The following is a 17845-nucleotide window of genomic DNA, read 5'->3' on the forward strand; positions in this document are numbered from 1 at the left end:
AAATATGTTAGTTGCATCAACATCGTCACTTTATTTCCAAAACTAATGCGAATTTCAGCATGAAATTTCAGTGGAAGGTAAATATTGGTATTTTAATAATAAATATGTAGAAAACCTAAATCGTAAAATTGACACTTAGCTCGGTATGCTTAAAAGGAGGTATTGATATCCTCATGATCGTCAAAGATTACATAATAAATCTTAACTTTTTAATTAGTTTGTGCACTTAAGTGCATGGGTGCATGAACCATCTCATTTCTCTGATTGGATTTGATTACAACACTACTTTTAGCATTGGAATGGTCTTTCGGAAATATGCTTTATTGTATCACCTTTATATTTCTTTTACACAATGTGTTTCCAACATATTCAAAATTACCTGGTATGAAAAAACAAGAAGTTTTTTGGATTTTCACGCAAAACCATAAAAAAAAATCTAAATATTTCATTTTTTTTCAGTCAATAAGATGGCTTTGAAATCATGTAAATATGGAGAAACCGTCGAAAATGCGTGTAACAAGTGTGTGTGTACAATGCAAGGGGTGTACCATTGCACGGCCTCATGTGAGACTCAAGGTCAGTATTCACTTAAAGCGTTCATTTAAATACTCTACATTTTTATTTAAAAGCCACCATTTTATTTAAATCCTCTAAAAATCTTGACTAATTAACCTAACCTAAGCAATATAATCTTTCCCCAGTCACGGAAATATTCTCAAATAAACCAGAAACATGTCAACCGAACACAGTATACATTCTGGGCTTCACCAGCTGTATATGCACGACAGAAAGCGTGTGGCCTCATAAAGCCTGCTACGATGCCTTCGGTTTGCTTCCTACGAAGTTAGCAAAGAAACCAACATGTTTGGCCCCGCAAGAATACGTCAAAGTTGATTGCAACGTCTGCAGATGTACTAATGGGCAAATAGATCCATCCCGATGCACTCACAATGATTGCGGTGAAAAAAAGCCTCGCTCCAGAAAGAACACCGAAGAAAGCAAAGATTTATTCGGACAGTGCGCAGTAAAGAACTGGTATTCATTGGCTCCATGCCAATTCTGTTACTGCGTTGAAACCAACAAGCTTATGTGCAGTACTAGTGTCAGTCATCCTAGTAGATACGGTCAAATGAATTTAGGAGCATCTCCATTAATATTATGCGGCGCTGGACTTCTACGTGAGATTGCCGCCATGGTTCCTAGTCTAAAGTTGAGAAGCTTTCTATCTGATGAAGACGATGCGTCGAACGGCGTGAATGTTAACAATGGACAAGATACGGTGATGACTAAAGAATACCTACAGGAGGTTCAGAAGAAAATAGATAGAATTAAAGCATTAACGGAAAAACAATCTAGGGTAGATGAGCTTCCTAATACCTATTACGATGAAAGTGCTAGATCAGGTGTTAGAGAGAACAAACTTCATTCAGATGAGATACCGTTGGATGTTGATTTAGATAACACTAGACGGAGATACAGAAAACAAAATGGAGGACCGGCCTTGAGATTCAATTATGATCCTAGGGATGCAGCCATGGGTCGTCTGCGATTCAGACGATCGCTGAGAATCGTTAAAACCGGGGAGTGTAAATTGGGGTCTGTTATTACTCATAAATGTAATTTGTGTCATTGTTTGAAAAATGGCAAAATGCTTTGTACCAATAAGAAATGTAAGTAATTGAAAAGCGCAATTTTATTTTAAATTATTACTTAGTTAATGTCCATTCCTTTACCTTTTTCGTCATCCCAAGTTTCTGTATGATATTTTTAAGAATATTTTAAATATAAGTAATAAAATTCTATAATTCATCTCTTTTTAGTTGCTCAAATTGTCACAAGAATAATTGACAGAAATACCTATAGGTATTTCTGTCAATTATACGTGTCACGTGACGTGAAGTTTAGTTTCAAAATATTTCTGACGGTTACGTAACCAGTTTCGAAACTTGTAAATCCTAACTTAGTAGTTACCTAAGTAGTTAATATTTATTTAAACATCGAAGAATGTTAAACATTTTACTTAATAATTACTTAATATTATTTAGTAAAACGGGATTTACCCGTGTAATTAAGTAGGTATTTAGGTTTTAAAGTACCTGTGACAGTCGAGGATGGCGGTTACGTGGTTTCGGATTAGACAGTGTGTGTATATAAATCAAAGAGGATTGAGTATTATATCATTTATATCGGAGTTATATAATTATGTCTTTGATATAAATTAAGTCAAACAATATTTTAATAGGTCCCTTGCGATTTCGTGATGGTAACCTATACTTAGTATAACAGCAATTCCCGTTAAGTTTGTACATTTGGATCACGTCATCCGATTTGGATAAAAATTGGTAGGCTGATAGAGTCCATGATGCTGAGCAAGATCCACTAGGTTTCCCAAAATGTCCTATGTAGTTTGTATGAAACCTTCCTTTTTTGTTAGGAAACCTAGTGGATCTTGCTCAGCATCATGAACTCTATCAACCTACCAATTTTTATGAAAATCGGAGACGTACAAAATGTACAAACTTAACGGGAATTGCTGATAAGTTAATGTCCATCACATAAAGTATAAAATAAATATGGGGGTTATTATGCAGACGTAAAAAGCACAAATCCATTTAGGTACTCAAAAAATTATAAATAATTAATAATTAATTATATAATTGCAATAATCTAGGATTGCTACATATTGAATAATGTTATCTATGTTCTCTTTTCTCGGTTTATCGTTGACTTACCGCAAAAACCCTTAATTGGAAACTATTTAAATATACTTAGGTACTGTATTATAAAAAATTACATGACTAGCCAATTGGTTTCTTTTTTACCTATAGTAGGCTCATGAAATTAAAATATGGAAACGGATTATATCCTGTATAGTAAGTAAGTAAGTAAGTAAGTAAATATTCTTTATTGCACCACAAGGATAACAGATTACAAATAGCAGACATTAAACATAGGTAGCAACAGGCGGTCTTATCGCTGTAAGCGATCTCTACCAGACAACCTTAGGGTAGCAGGAAATAAAGAATAGACATTTGAAAATGGTAGTGCAAGAAATAATTAAAGGAATAGGAAAATTACACATACACACACACACACACACACACACACACACACACACACACACACACATAGTATAACACAGCAACGTTTCGTATTCGTACCCCTCACAGACTTCACAGAGTTCGTGGCCATCACTAGCCAATGAAATCTGTCTATCAATTTTTATTATAAGAACGTGATTCAATCTGTTTAAAATTTTATTTTATGAGTATATTAAAATAATGTTGCGCTAACCGAAGACAATGTTTTCTAAAATAGGCTCTCAGAAAATCTAGCCGAATCAATAAATCGTTGAGCCACCAACTAGCGTGACCCAGGGGACCGTAACCATGGCAATAACAGCCAAGAAAAAGTTGATTCACCCACATAATATTTTAACTTACGTCACGATAAAAAAAACTCAACTCTTATCATACCATGTGCCCAATCAAAACCAATTAAAATTCTAGTTATATTACCTATTTTCTGGTTATTCAATTTCATCCAATTACTTACGTAGAAGTTAATTACTATTTGGAAGCGTGAATGGATACCTTGTCAGGTTAATATTCAAATCAAACGGTTGGTTTTTAAAATGGCGGTAACAGTTTTGTGGCTACTTTCAATGGCTGTTACAATGGTTATTGGTCAAACTGTTCGTAAGTATAACACTTTAAATAACTATATTGATCTCAAAATAACTATAATGATCTCTATATACGTACCGACAAAAACGAGGTAAGTAGGTATTCGTCTAATAACAGCAATGAAATTGTAAAAAACCGGCCAAGTGCGAGTCGGACTCGCCCACCGAGGGTTCCGTACAAACTTTTTCTACCTAGTTAAAATAATCTCATCTTTTCATATAACTCTAATGACTTGACTACAAGACAAAAGTATAGGTACTAATGAGCATTATTGTGTAAAACGCCATCTCTCGGTGAATTCGTTAACTAATTTGCGCGACCTGTATAGTATGTTGAGTTTTTCAGGGATATTTCTTTATAATGTTAAGCGATTTAAACAATTTTTATTTTTACTTTATTGGAAAGAAGATGGTTCACGTAACATCTTGTATTAATTTGAAGTACGATATACATCCGCAAGGGTGGGTAAATTGAAAGTAAAAATTTGAAAAGTTTTTTGTGAATTAAAAAAAAAGTTTTTAAAATACAAACACAATTATATTTTTCCTGTAATATTTGGCATAAAACCAATGTTTTCTAAAATTTTCATAATTTTTCGTGGGAACGTTATTTTTTTTACATTTTCCTTAAAAATTCTTTTTTTTTTTCCACAACAAAAAAATTATAAAAAATAGTTTATTTACGTTTAATTGGCGCTCTTTCTAACGATACCCCACTTGACCTAGTAACTTGAAATTTACAGTTTGCCCCCCTTTCATTTTGGCTATTTTCTACAATTAAAATTAATATATTAAAAAAAATCTACGTTCTATTTGTAGAGGTTTACAATGTTCATAACTATTCCAAATGTCAAGTTGATAGCGTTAGTAGTTCTCGAGATATTTAGGAATGTGACAGACGGACAGACAGACGGACAGAGTCGCACCATAAGGGTTCCTGTTGTACCTTTTTGGTACGGAACCCTAAAAATCAAATATTTTACGTACTTAGGTACAACGTTACGTATTTAGATGAATAGATGGACTCACAAAAGTTAAGACTAATTACTACTTAAATATGACCAAAGAGGATCGAGTATTATATGTACCGATTACGGAGTTATATGTACATATATGTCATTAGACTTATATTGACCGGGATATAGACCGTGATTACCTTTTTGATTTTTGTCGAGCTCCCGATATTTCGACGCAGTTGCATGCATCATGATCACGGAAATTGTTATGAATGTGTCATGTGACATGTCTTTGAATATGACTTACCTCGTTTAGTAGTACCTTGTCCTCATCACACTGTTTTCCGAATTACATGTTCTTGCCATTAATATTGTTAATGTAAGGTTATTGTTTAAATTCACACTGCAGACTAAAATGTATGTTAGGTAATATTTCTTAGATACTAATGGTTGAACACATTAATCACTTTACAATTGTCGATTATGTCATGTCGATGGCCAGACGAAAAAGGTTGATTTCGAAATAGTATTTTATGCAACAGGCGTTTGAAGGAGGTAAAAAAAGACGAGTGGCGTGGGTAACAATTTGAGGCGAATCCGAAAATTGTTATTAAGACGCCACGAGATCTTTTGACTCTCTTTTTGAGTTTTCTTGAATAACTTCGTGAAATTCACACTGTTTCCTGTATTTTGACGCAAATGTTTGCACTGTCAGCTCAGCTGCCCAAGGCTTTCCTGCGCACGCGCGCAGTATCGTTATATCAATGCGTTGCTATGGTTACAGAGCCAAGCAATGCGTTTTCAGTTTTTTCGATACTGCGCGCATGCGTGGAAAGCCGGCGGACGCTGGCTTTGGGAATAGACTTTTATGTAGGGCTTTAAAGACCTATGCACGACCCTGTAGATTCTTTCATATTTCAAACCTTGTGCTGCTAGTAGCAAAGATTACTTTGTACAGATGAGGAAACTAAGTAAGTATACCTACATCCACTAAACTATTTCAAATCTAAGGCCATCGCCCGATGGCTCGGTTTTGACGACGGTGCTGCCCTCCCACATATAGACTAGATATTATAAACAAATATTTTATAGATATGTTATATAAGTTTCTGTGTAACTTGGTCCTATAATAAAAATTGGTTCTCTTGTAATCTTATAAAAATTGTGCATGTGGTTAATCATCTTGCAGAGCAAAATGAAATGATACGCCAACATAGCTGCCACAAGGGAGACATGATCCTGAACGACTGCAACTGGTGTCGCTGCAAAGGCAGCGCGTTCCTGTGTGAGGCCCGGAGCTGTAACCTGGTAGACATGTTTGGACATTTTAATGGTAAATTCTTGTGTTGATATATTTATAGGTATTTTTTCATGCAGTCATAGTAGATACTGTTTGGACATATTTTAGTAATGGAGAGTCTGAGTAATGAATATCCTTTATTAATCTCAACACCGTGAATTTGACTTCTGCATTCCATTGAATTGCGAGTTCAGCATTCTCATATTAGCAATATTGGCTTCCACTTCTAAAGCAAATAATAGATGAGTTACAGATCCGCAGTAACACTGTTGTATGTACCTATCTAGAGGAAACTCAGCAGGAGTATTTGTCAAGTAATTCAGTTCCTGATTATAACTTCAACCACTTCTACAGATGCCATTCGAGATATCAACGTAGGCATGGAGGGTCACGGCGCGTGGCGCTCGAGTGATACGGCCTGCGAGCCGCTCGTGCACTACCGTCGCGGCTCCGTGCTGTGCGTCTGCGGCGAGGACGGCGCCTGGCCCAACCCCGTCTGCCGCGACGTCTTCCAAGTGCTCCACGCCGTCGAGAAAGCCAAGGAGGAAACTTGCGAACCCATGAAACTATACCTCCAAGGGTGTAACGTCTGCTTCTGTCCCAGCACCGGCCAGCTAGATCACGAGCTATGCACCAACAAACAGTGCGACGAAAACGACCCAGTCATAAAAGAACCGTCTACAGCATTAGACGAACCTGTAGACGTGTACGCCGAGTGCACGGTGGATCAGAAATACCAACTAGACTGCCAAACCTGCACTTGTCTAAGAAACAACAGGCTGCTGTGCGGAAATTGCACGGACACTAGAGTCGAAGATCTTTATTACTGCACTTCCAATCCTCCCAATACGATATTCAATGTCGATTGCAATTTATGCTTCTGCAATACTGAAGGTCGAATGATATGCTCGGCAAAACGTTGTCTTGGAAATGTGAGTGCGTCAACTAGAAGGCGCCAAATGGACATAGATGAACGCTATTTTGAGTTAGTAGAACGTCCTGTAGCTCTCCACACTTGCAGGGTTGGGACTAAATATACAAAAGGCTGCAACACTTGCGTTTGCTTGGAGGCTGAATCTGGGAAAACTATGTTCGCATGCACGGTGAGACCTTGTAAGAAAGAAGAGTCTTTAATTAGAACTATAAGGGAAGGCTGCGTTCTACATACGTCTTACGAATTGAATTGTTTGCAGTGTTCCTGCGTTAGGTCTAATGACGAGAAATGGCAGTGGTGCGAGACTGGAAGCATATGCTCGAACGTGAGAAGTGAGTCTACCGAGTTAAGCTCCATGCACGGTTACTGCGAGCCGTTGCATAATTACATGAATGACTGCAACAATTGCCAATGCCTCTCCGACAGCCAGACAGTAATGTGTTCGGACATGAAATGCGATAAGGCGAGAATTTCTGTGGAGATAATTCCGATGCTGCAGCACGGCTACAACTGCCCGAAGGGAACGGCTTACAAGGTCGACTGTAACATTTGTTACTGCATGCTTAACGGAAATTCTTTGTGTACAACGCTGGATTGTACGAAAGAAAAAGGTGTGAAGGAATAGTTAAGCTTAATTTTAAGAATAAAGTTTCGAATGATTTGTCTTTTTCTTTACTTTACTTTTTATATAGGTAAGTAATAAACACAGATCAATACAACAAGATGGCCCTTACAGGGCGACTCGCGGTCACCAAGCATACGACAAATCAGGTTTATAAAAGTTTGAACGCGTGCGACACCGATCAGTAGCGCCCAAGTATACGACCCGCTAACAGTGTCCGTGTCCGCTCGGGAAAAAATCTTAAATAATCAATTTTGGTTGCAAACAATGGTCTCTTACAGCATAAAGTGGTGTGGCAAGTCTTCTAACACTTCTACATGTAAAAAAGATGGAACAACATTCCACAGTTAAGTCAAATTAATTATTTTGTTGAATATTGTTTATTGTCCGCGGAGTTCATTTATACTGGTCAATATGGTTGTGCTGAGCGGCGCCGAGGCGCGTCCATCCCTCTTTACCGAGTTAACAATGTGATATGCTATCCCTTTCACGTAAACGACTAGGCATGGGGCCATGTTAGTTTATGTCTGTTGCGGGAACTTCGTACTGCCGTTCGTACCATGTGCTACCATTTTATGAAATATAAAAGAAAGCAGATTTGTAATAGTGAATAATTATCTAGAATCTGTAGAGTCTGTAGTGGTATTTAGTTCATTGATCAGTTTAGAATATTTAGTTGGTTATTTAACTTAGTAAACGTAAGTAAAAATGCACAGTTTAGTTATTAGTTACTAGAATGATTTTTATTGAGATGCTATCACAATTATCATCCTCCTTGCGTTATCCCGGCATCGGCATTCGCCACGGCTCATGGGAGCCTGGGGTCCGCTTTGGAAACTACTACCAAGATTTGGCGTAGGCACTAGTTTTATGAAAGCGACTGCCATCTGACCTTCCAACCCGAAGGGTAACTAGGCCTTATTATAATTTAATTATAATATTATAATTTGTTGCAAAACAAATTCACCACAGTACTGGTACCGGTACCATTGTCTATAATAGACATGTCCCATTCCCATCCCTACTGCTAATTATAAAGGCGCGCCATTATTTGAAACGACCAATGGCAGCACCGTGCGCGCCCGCCTCACCCCGCAAGGATTGGTGATTTGCGTCTCGAACAATATCGCTTGCATTTGGCTTCTAGTGGGGTGTTCTGTGGTAATAAACGACCAATTGAGATTGAATGGAGCGGACTCGTTTAGCACGTCAAACGAGAGGCCGCAGATGCAAAGAGACCGCTCGGACGGCCAATGCTGCTCTTTAAAGATTGGGTGAAGCGTGACATGTTCACCTTTGATATTCCATGCATTCAGTGGCAACGACTGGCCGAAACCCACGTGACGTCGTGTTGTCCATGACGGTCAATCCAAGCACGGCAAGCTCTTTAAATGATAAACGCATGAGGCGTCACGAGCAAGCGTCCAAGCCTCGCCCACCAGGGGAAGCATACACTTGCCGTGTGCGTGGACGTCTCTCAAATTGGGCTATACAGCCACGAACGCAAGTGTCGTAATGATGCTGCTTAAATCATCTGTCACAGATGCAAAGGCCTATGTAACTAAACCACCTCCTTCCCTCACTTATTTACTTACTTACTTGACTAACCAACGCAACGGTATGGCACACACTTGGCGTCTCGCCGCTACACCAAAAGATCAGAAATTGCTACCGTAATTATAAATTACACCCAGATAAGATAAGGCATAAGAAATGTTTTAAATTCAAAGTTTTACCACCCGATTAAAGATAGTAAACACTACATTTGAAGTCCATTTAAACCATAAAAATACACGCTGATCAATTATACTTCATGACCAATCGTAAAAGAACCCTACTTTCATAGAATTAGTGTGTGACTCTACCCCAATCCTGTCGTTTCCCTACTCTAGCATATCTGAAACACAGACCATCACTTACCATAGATCTTGTGTTCAGAATATGCACAAATGTATCCCTACTAGAAGCTCAGCCAGTGAAACTGAGAAAGGCAATAGGCTTGTGTTCTGGCTCCCTCCTCTGCTTTGCCCGCAGGCTAGGATAGCAGAGAATAAGCCACCCTATCCGTGTATATATCCAGTATTCCAGGGCACACCAGCACCAGCCACATGGGAGACCCAGCTGCGATCAAGCTTTTTATTTAGGTATGGATCGATCACAATCAAAATCCCAAGCGACCAACACCAGCATGAACCAGAGCACCGAGTGAATAAATATACTTAATACAAGACCCAGCCTCAAATACTGCCAACTTCAGTGAGCAAGGATTACTCCTAATGTCTTTCGGTCAGTTGTGAAAATCCTCACTTCCATCTAACAGTTGGACTCTTTGAGACCGGTGAGAAAATACGCCTTTTGTAAGTATAAATAAGGCGCCCAAGTACCTCCCCTTGGAACAAAAGACACCTAAACGCCTTATGTTTCACAACCGCAAGGTATAAGGTGCTTAGCCGGACAACAGTCTGTCACTAACAATGATCTGGCTTATATTTTTTACAAAATAACCCTATAGAAAATTACTAAGTTCAACTTAACTGATCAACTAAACAAACGATTAAAGTTTCCTTTACATGCTATAATCTAAGCTTAATTTTACAAGAATTACTCCCTATAAAACCAAGCACAGACTTATCTCCAAGTCCCAGCGATACATCGACCCAGTCTTTGTATTGCTTGACGGCACTTAGGAAACACAGCACAGAAAACTTCACTATACACTTTAATCTAAAAGTAACGCTACACTATTTTATTTCATATTTCACATTTCCACCACAGGTTTAAGTTCAACTGTACGATAATATTGTCCCCGCTCCCCGCACAATCAAACAGAGACACAATTTCAAAGTTTACAATCACTTAGAATAATTTCCAAGTAAAAACAAACAGAGAAACAATAGCAGAAAAACTTCACTCACCAGTAAAATACACGATAGCCAGATAGTCTGTTCGCTCCGACCCTTTTATAGTATCTATTAGAGACATAACAGAGACTGGGGACATAATGGAGACTGGAAACTTACTGGAGACTTAACAGAGACATAACAGAGACCTAACGGAGACTGGAGAAATACTGGAGACTGGAGACAAGGGACAAGGGACAACGGATAGCCATTAAATTTACACGCATAAGAATAACACAAGTGCTTTGTTTACACTCATACTCTCTACGCAATAAAGTTCACTACACACGGATGTTTGCTTATCAACAGGTACAGATCGCACCTGTTTTAGAGAGAGAGAGAGAGAGAGAGAGAGAGAGAGAGAGAGAGAGACAGAACTATTGATATTGATACCTATCTAATCCAGTAGTGGAACATTTCGTAAATCGATATAGTACATTTCGATACAAGTGCGAAAAAGAGGAAGTTCGAAACGAGTGGCGATAAATTAAAACACGACCGAAGGGAGTGTTTTAAATCGACACGAGTTACGAATTTCCTTTTCGCACGTGTATCGAACGACGTTTTTCAGTACAGATGGACCTCCGAAGTTTCGACCTGACATATAAGAACCACTTTTCGCACTAGTGCGTAAAAAAAGCACCATCTGTACTGAAAAATATTTTTACGTAAATATTATTTTGTGAAAGATTTTTAATCAATTTAGTAAGTAAACTCGCAATATTACACTTGTTTCTTAATTTTACATTGAATGATATATCCAGGAAGTATAGACAGTATTATAGTCATAACTAACTTTTCTGACTTGTAATTGAAATCCAGATACAATATCGGAACATCACTCGTTTGACAGATCAGATTGTTAATGTCAACAATCCGTACATATGAATATAGTTTGTAAATAAGTTTTTTTTTTTCAATAAGTTGTACATCGAATAATAGTGAATTTTATGAGTGATGACGTGACTAAACATGTGATTAAGCATCACAGATAGTATTTCTTAAAATATTCAGTGAAATCCCGAAGGAAATATGCACCAAAAAGTTGGTCAAGGGAAAGTTGATTTGCCGTAAGTTTTATAATATATGTAATAACTATTCCATTTCCTCGTCATAGACGCTTGTTCTGTTACACTATTATTATATAAATTGTAATAATAAAACTCTCTGGTAAGTGTAACAACTAGGTATATTTAAAGAAAACATCAATTTGAGACGTGGTTATGATAAACGGTAATTAGCAATATCTATATATATATTAATTACAGGTATATAGTGTAATTACAGGTACTTGTTTGCCACCGACGTAGTATAAAAAAAATATATATAGGTATACTGTTTAAAACATCCACGTCTTAACACATCCATCTTTTCATTACAATTAAAAATAAAACATAAGTCAAAATTAAATTAGCTTAAAAATCGTTTGCAAATTTGTACCTACTCTGCATATCAATATTTCATTTATTGACCAACATACCTAAGTAAAGACAATAATACAAGTCATAAATCCGCATATAAATATACATATATTACTTTAAAGTCATATTAAAATAAAGTCTAGCTTTTTCTGTCACAGGAAATGAAAGAGACAACAACATTTACCTACACTCATTTTACACCCACTTTGTCTTATTTAAGGGAACGAGATAATTTTGCCTAAGGAAAGGTATAAATGTACATTTTTAGTTTGACTATTAAATTATGATTTTTACACAGTTGCATATGATGTACTTAGTTAGTACCTTAATAGGTATACAGACTCTCACGTACACATTTGACAGATACCAATGGGTGGATATCAGGGGTGCGATGTAAAGCATGATTGTTCCAAAGTTTCATTCCTGTTTTGTAACTAGTTCGTAACCAGTTAGGAACCGAAACTAATCCTCAATATTCCCATTCAGGTATTCATGATATGATTTTATTTTTTTGGGGATATTGAAATATTGGTATCTACCAAAGAGTTGGTATTGTAAGCAATATTTATCAAATCATAACTAATTATATAAGAATGCAACGCACTTTACGCAGTTTCATGATACTTCACGTAAATTAAACTAATTCATTGTTATTCAGGTATAATATTTGTTCTAGTAATATTGAAAAATCATATTTGCCGTATTATTACCATTTGTTCTGGGTATAATTACATTACATATATCTAAACTTATCAACATATATTCAAATAAATTCAATAAAATATAAGTATATGTATTTGTTTATTTAAAGTTTTGATCAATTTTAAATCATTTATAAAACACTCAAAAACTTTTTACCCACATAATCGGCATATCCTAAGTAGTTATAACACTTCCACACAAGGGAAGACATATTTTCTGCTTGTGGACGGTAAATGCTGACGGCCAAAATTTTTTGAAATTTTTGTAAGATTTGGATTCATGGGTATATTGGGATTTGTTGGACTGTGATTTATAATTATCGCAACTCATGCCAGCCATGATTTTAGATTCATATTAATAAACATTTCCTAGTTAACCTACGAGTACAGATTAAAGCAAGTGCACTTCATTTGTTTCTAGGCTATTTAATTTGTTCTAGATAGCGTAAATATTTAGTGATATCAGAAAGAGTAAGATACAGTAAAAGTAGTTGGTAAATGTGAAATCCAGTGCGGTGCACATACGTCCAAAATAGCGTTCTAAAACCTGACCAGAAATATATGGGTGAATCAACTTTTTCTTAATTACCTGTTATTGCCATGGTTACGGTCCCCTGAGTCACGCTGGTTTTATGCAAAATTATGGTACTGAAATTATGAAGTATACCTCGAGGTTGTTTACACTGGTGTAAGCAATATTCTATGCATCGCAGTGGATTCCCAATTTATAGAAGTAGTAAGATTATTCTAGCTCGAGTCCCACTGTTGGGCAAGGCCGCTCAAATAAATTCAATTAGCACCAGTGGAACAGTAAAAAATGACTAAATGAAATGGAACCCTAAATAAACAATCTGCCGGCGTATCATGCTTCGAATTTTATCACTTATCCACGTGGATAAAGCATCCGTCACGCTTTAGCAAGTATGTCAGTGTGAGAGTGACAGATGTCTTATCTACGTGGATAAGTGATAAAATTCGAAGTATGATACGCCGGCAGAATAGCCTTTTTTCAAACACGAACAACATACCTATTTTTTATGAAGTGACATTTTAAGCTACGCAGATGTATAGACTTACAATTTTTAAAATACTGATTGCATTTATCTATAATTAAAAAATAACTAAGTACTCATATGAAATACATTGTAAAAATATTTGTGTCCAGATTTGTGATACAGGTTTTTTTTAACAGAACTAAAATGCACTAGGAATAGGTATAAACCTGGATAACTAAACCAAAAGTTGTATGTCTATGTCACATAGTGCAGCTTAGCTTTGATGAAAAGACACCTGCACAAAGAAATGGCATAATAAAATCTATAGTAAGACTAAAATTAAAAGCAAAATTGTCTATGCTCTTGCCAAATTCAGTTTAAGTTTCATAGCCTGTGTTGTACATATATTATAGTATCTAATGGACTATTGACAAGTCAACGTACTTAAGCATACGCGCTAAGAATATTCTCGATCCATTTCGTAACCGAATGGTAACCAACCAGTTACGAAATGGGAATTTAAGTATAAATTTTTCGTAACTTGCAACAATTGCGGTAAAAAAAAACAAATAGTTGGCAAGGGTCAGTCTCGACCCAAAGATGATACAATTGAAGAGCGCTGAAAAAAGTCAAGGAAAAGTTGGCTATAAACTGAATTTACCAAGGAGCGAGTACCAGGGCTTCATAAGTTACGAGAAGGTGTCATTGACCTGCCGGCTGCATCTTATGAAGGTGGCACGGCGCGGCAGCTCACGAATCTTGGCGGCTCCGACGTAGGTGCACGCTGATCGTAGCCCGCCAAGGATGTCCTTCACGGTGGCACCGACGTCTCCTCTATACGCTACTTCTACGGTTTTACCTGGAAAAGGACGTAAGTCTCCTTTAATACGGGAAGGTACAAGATGTTTCCTCCTGAAGGTTTTGAGGAAAGTACTTTTTGGCTGCTCCAAAATCGTCAGTTTCAAAATATTGTTACAATCTCGCCTGTTTAAAGACTTCAATGTGACCAATTTCCCCAGTCAAAATTTTCAAAGATGGTGTTGTGGAAAGTAGGCACTATTACATTCAGAAGACCTATCCGCATTAAGTATCCCCAGTTTGAACATCGCCCCAACATTGGTCGTGTCAGGCAAACATTCCGCCCACCAAAACGAAATCCATACGAGCTATAGTGAGTATATTATCTTTGGCGGCGTATCCTTTTGCTTTAAGATTTTCCTACACAATATTACTGGTACAAAATTTCATTCTTACCTTCCGAAGACCTATAATCTGCAACACCACCAGAATGCTTCTCCATAGCTGTAGCGGACGCCATACCATAGAACAGCTTGACCTTCTTTCCATCAGGTTTGGTAACAACATCGCCCCCACATTGGTCGTGTCCAGCGAACATTCCGCCCGCCATAACGAAATCGGCGCCCGCGCCGAAGGCTTTCGCTACGTCTCCGGGGCAGGTGCAGCCTCCATCCTGAATAAATAAAATATCAATAATATCAATATAATATAACGTTTTTACAGTTCTTGATTTAATTTACCTTCGCGCGTCGCCATGCGTTCAACTGAACTTAGCCTAAATATCCCGAACTGGTACTAATTGTAAGTAGTACCTCCCACTCTTCGAAATGATCCTTAACGCCATAGGCGATGCAAGTGTCGGGCAATTGCACCGTGTGTGACAGAGTGGCGCATTAGCGCCAAGTAAAAATGACAGTGGCAAATTACACGATCTCAGGTGTTTATGACATGATTGTCACGAAAACCTTTTAATAATTTGCTGTGCCTTACCGAAATAATGACCGGTCTGGCTCAGTCGGTAGTGACCCTGCCTGCTAAGCCGCGATCCTGTGTTCGAATCCCGGTAAGGGCATTTATTTGTGTGACGAGCACAGATATTTGTTCCTGAGTCATGGATGTTTTCTATGTATATAAGCAAGGACGATTATAAAGGACCAGCAGAGTCCATACTAAATACCGTACCCCGTTGGCAGCCGTAAATCTATGTCACTAGATGTCACTAAGAGTGTCATTTGAATAAAAATGTCGTTTTTTTTTAAAAATACGCCCGCGGTAGTTCAACGGCAATACAAGTGATACAGTGAAAAGTATATAGATGACGCTAGGGGCCCGTGTCATGTTTCAGTCCCTGTTTACAACGCAAGCCATCGTTCTTATTTTGAATTATGACAATCATGCAAAAGAGTACCATACTGTCAAATTTTCTATCTCTTTCATTTTGAGCGTGACGTCAATGATTAGTAATATTACTTTCAATATATTTAAAATTTAGATTTTAATGAGGCCATTTCGAACGGTGTTTATGATAGATATCATGTTGACAATCAATGTCCTGACCGTCTCGCTCATACCAATCCTATCCTATATTTGAACGAGTGCGACCGAAACAGTTGAGTATTATTGAAGATTTTTGAATGTCTAAAATCTTATTGGTAGTTGTCGAAAACCCGCTTTTTCCATAAAGTGTTGGCGCGACGTCAAGTGGGTGATAGGCGTACGAGCAAGTACGCGTTGGATGGTCGACTACTATGCGCAGCGGTTTTTACGCGTACTTACGGTGACACACAATCGAAAAAGGTCGTCGAGCCATAAGTACGCATACCTGCTCGTATCGTACGTTTATCACCCACTTCAGACTGCGTTTCGATCGGCGTTTAGCGACAATGATTATCAGCTCGGCTTCATGGTTTTACGAACCTTAGCTCGGACCATCGAATATGAAACTTATAAACTTCTTTATACACAAGGGTATAAAGAAGTTTATAACCAGGTGCTCCATGACACCATTGCACCAATCTGTCGCCAGCACCGCTACACTTCAACGGCCAAGTCACACAACTTTCATACTAATATTATAAATGGGAAAGTGTGTGTGTCTGTTTGTTTGTCCATCTTTCACGGCAAAACGGAGCGACGTATTGACGTGATTTTTTAAGTGGAGATAGTTGAAGGGATGGAGAGTGACATAGGCTACTTTTTGTCTCTTTTTATATCCCCCCACTTCCTTAGAATGGAGGATGGAAGTTTGTGGAGAGATTTTCGAATTTAACGCGAGCGAAGCCGCGGGCGAAGGCTAGTTAACTATAATAATAAAGAAATCTCAGTAAGGAACTTTATGTAGATTTCATTACTTTTTAGAGATAAACAAGCAGCTCCATCGAGACGGCTATTTTTTACAGAATGTTTTTGGTGGGATATACATAGGCATAGGTATATAACACTAACAAGGTATCTATTGTCTTAGTCCGTTTTCACATTATCCGATCCGATATCGGATGTCGGAAGGATTTAAATGGAAAAAATCCAAGATAGCGCCTGTAATGTATGGGGTATCATTCAGTCCTACATCCGATATCGGATCGGATAATGTGAAAACGCATTTAGTCTCATTAATTATTACTTATGTCAGAGTTTCACTAATTATTTCCTTTTATTCATTTATTATCTCAGTTTAGGTTTATACGAGTACCAAACGAGTAGTACACGAGTAGAAAATATATTACCAAAACAATACAAACTATCATTAATTTATTATAAAAACGTAATCCAAAGTGCCACACCTGGCGGCCTAACTATCCGCGTTGTGTCCAAGACGAAGCCTGACCGACGAAGCTAGCAAGTCTCTCTAAATGTTAGCTGAAATACTGTCAAACCATTCACTGTGATTACTCAGATTATTATAAGCAAAATGATCTTCGAATGAACTTTCTGGACAATTGAGATGCATGGGCGCAGTCGAAACCAGCTCGCCCCTTCAGCTGTGTCCCGTTGAAAATCGGAAAGATTCTTTTCCTTATCACATTTAATGTTTATAAATTGGATTCGCCTTCTGTCACCTAAACTGGTAATTTTATGTATGAGGTCATTGGTCATACAATTATTAATTTATACAGTTATTAATTCTGTATCTCTACGCGCATTGCTGCTGTGATTCTAAAATATTTAATATCCATATATTATGAATATTCAATAAATCATACAGTGACATTTGTGATGTGACATGGATGTCAGATGTCACATCTGTTGGTACAATGATTGCGTTTTGTTGAACGTATTTGAGCTCAACATATAGGTTTATTATCACTAAGTATATTATATTAATGAACAACGAAACGGATGTGACATTTTCCTAGTCCACCAACGTCATCTAGTCATTTTATTTGGCAATCATTAGACAACATGCGAACAAACTTAGCCAGCGAAGCGATCACAACTACGTCGAGGCCGACCAAAAAATATAATTTGTAAAAATTGTGTTTTGAGCCAATATTTTGATATTAAAATAAAGTTTTTTGATATTTATTCATAGTATA

General features: G+C 37.5%; 3 protein-coding genes and 1 long non-coding RNA gene across 4 annotated transcripts in view; 3 read left to right on the forward strand and 1 right to left on the reverse strand.

The window, feature by feature from the left end:
- Nucleotides 1–256: 256 nt before the first annotated feature.
- On the forward strand, nt 257–1685 carry LOC125238042. The gene is made up of 3 exons (XM_048145329.1): nt 257–382; nt 460–576; nt 702–1685. Exons 1-3 carry the CDS (start codon nt 316–318, stop codon nt 1676–1678), a joined length of 1161 nt encoding a protein of 386 aa, XP_048001286.1. The 5' UTR covers nt 257–315; the 3' UTR covers nt 1679–1685.
- A 1895-nt stretch (nt 1686–3580) lies between these two features.
- Nucleotides 3581–7536, forward strand: LOC125238041. The gene is made up of 3 exons (XM_048145328.1): nt 3581–3698; nt 5831–5974; nt 6296–7536. The coding sequence occupies exons 1-3, from the start codon at nt 3635–3637 to the stop codon at nt 7498–7500; spliced, it is 1413 nt and encodes a 470-aa protein (XP_048001285.1). The 5' UTR covers nt 3581–3634; the 3' UTR covers nt 7501–7536.
- A 3943-nt stretch (nt 7537–11479) lies between these two features.
- On the forward strand, nt 11480–12681 carry LOC125237717. The gene is made up of 2 exons (XR_007178365.1): nt 11480–11672; nt 11728–12681. It is a non-coding gene; the product is annotated as an uncharacterized LOC125237717 (long non-coding RNA).
- An 837-nt stretch (nt 12682–13518) lies between these two features.
- Nucleotides 13519–17845, reverse strand: part of LOC125237716 (GMP reductase 1-like) — a 48447-nt gene continuing 44120 nt past the window's right edge. Inside the window, exons 7-8 of the mRNA XM_048144877.1 lie at nt 14769–14985; nt 13519–14373 (exon numbers count right to left, since the gene is read on the reverse strand). Coding sequence (XP_048000834.1) covers nt 14204–14373; nt 14769–14985 — 387 coding nt within the window. The 3' untranslated portion in view covers nt 13519–14203. The remainder of the gene's footprint in view (nt 14374–14768; nt 14986–17845) is intronic.

Source organism: Leguminivora glycinivorella, chromosome 22 (genome assembly GCF_023078275.1).
Source record: "Leguminivora glycinivorella isolate SPB_JAAS2020 chromosome 22, LegGlyc_1.1, whole genome shotgun sequence".
Classification (NCBI taxonomy): Eukaryota; Metazoa; Arthropoda; class Insecta; order Lepidoptera; family Tortricidae; genus Leguminivora; species Leguminivora glycinivorella.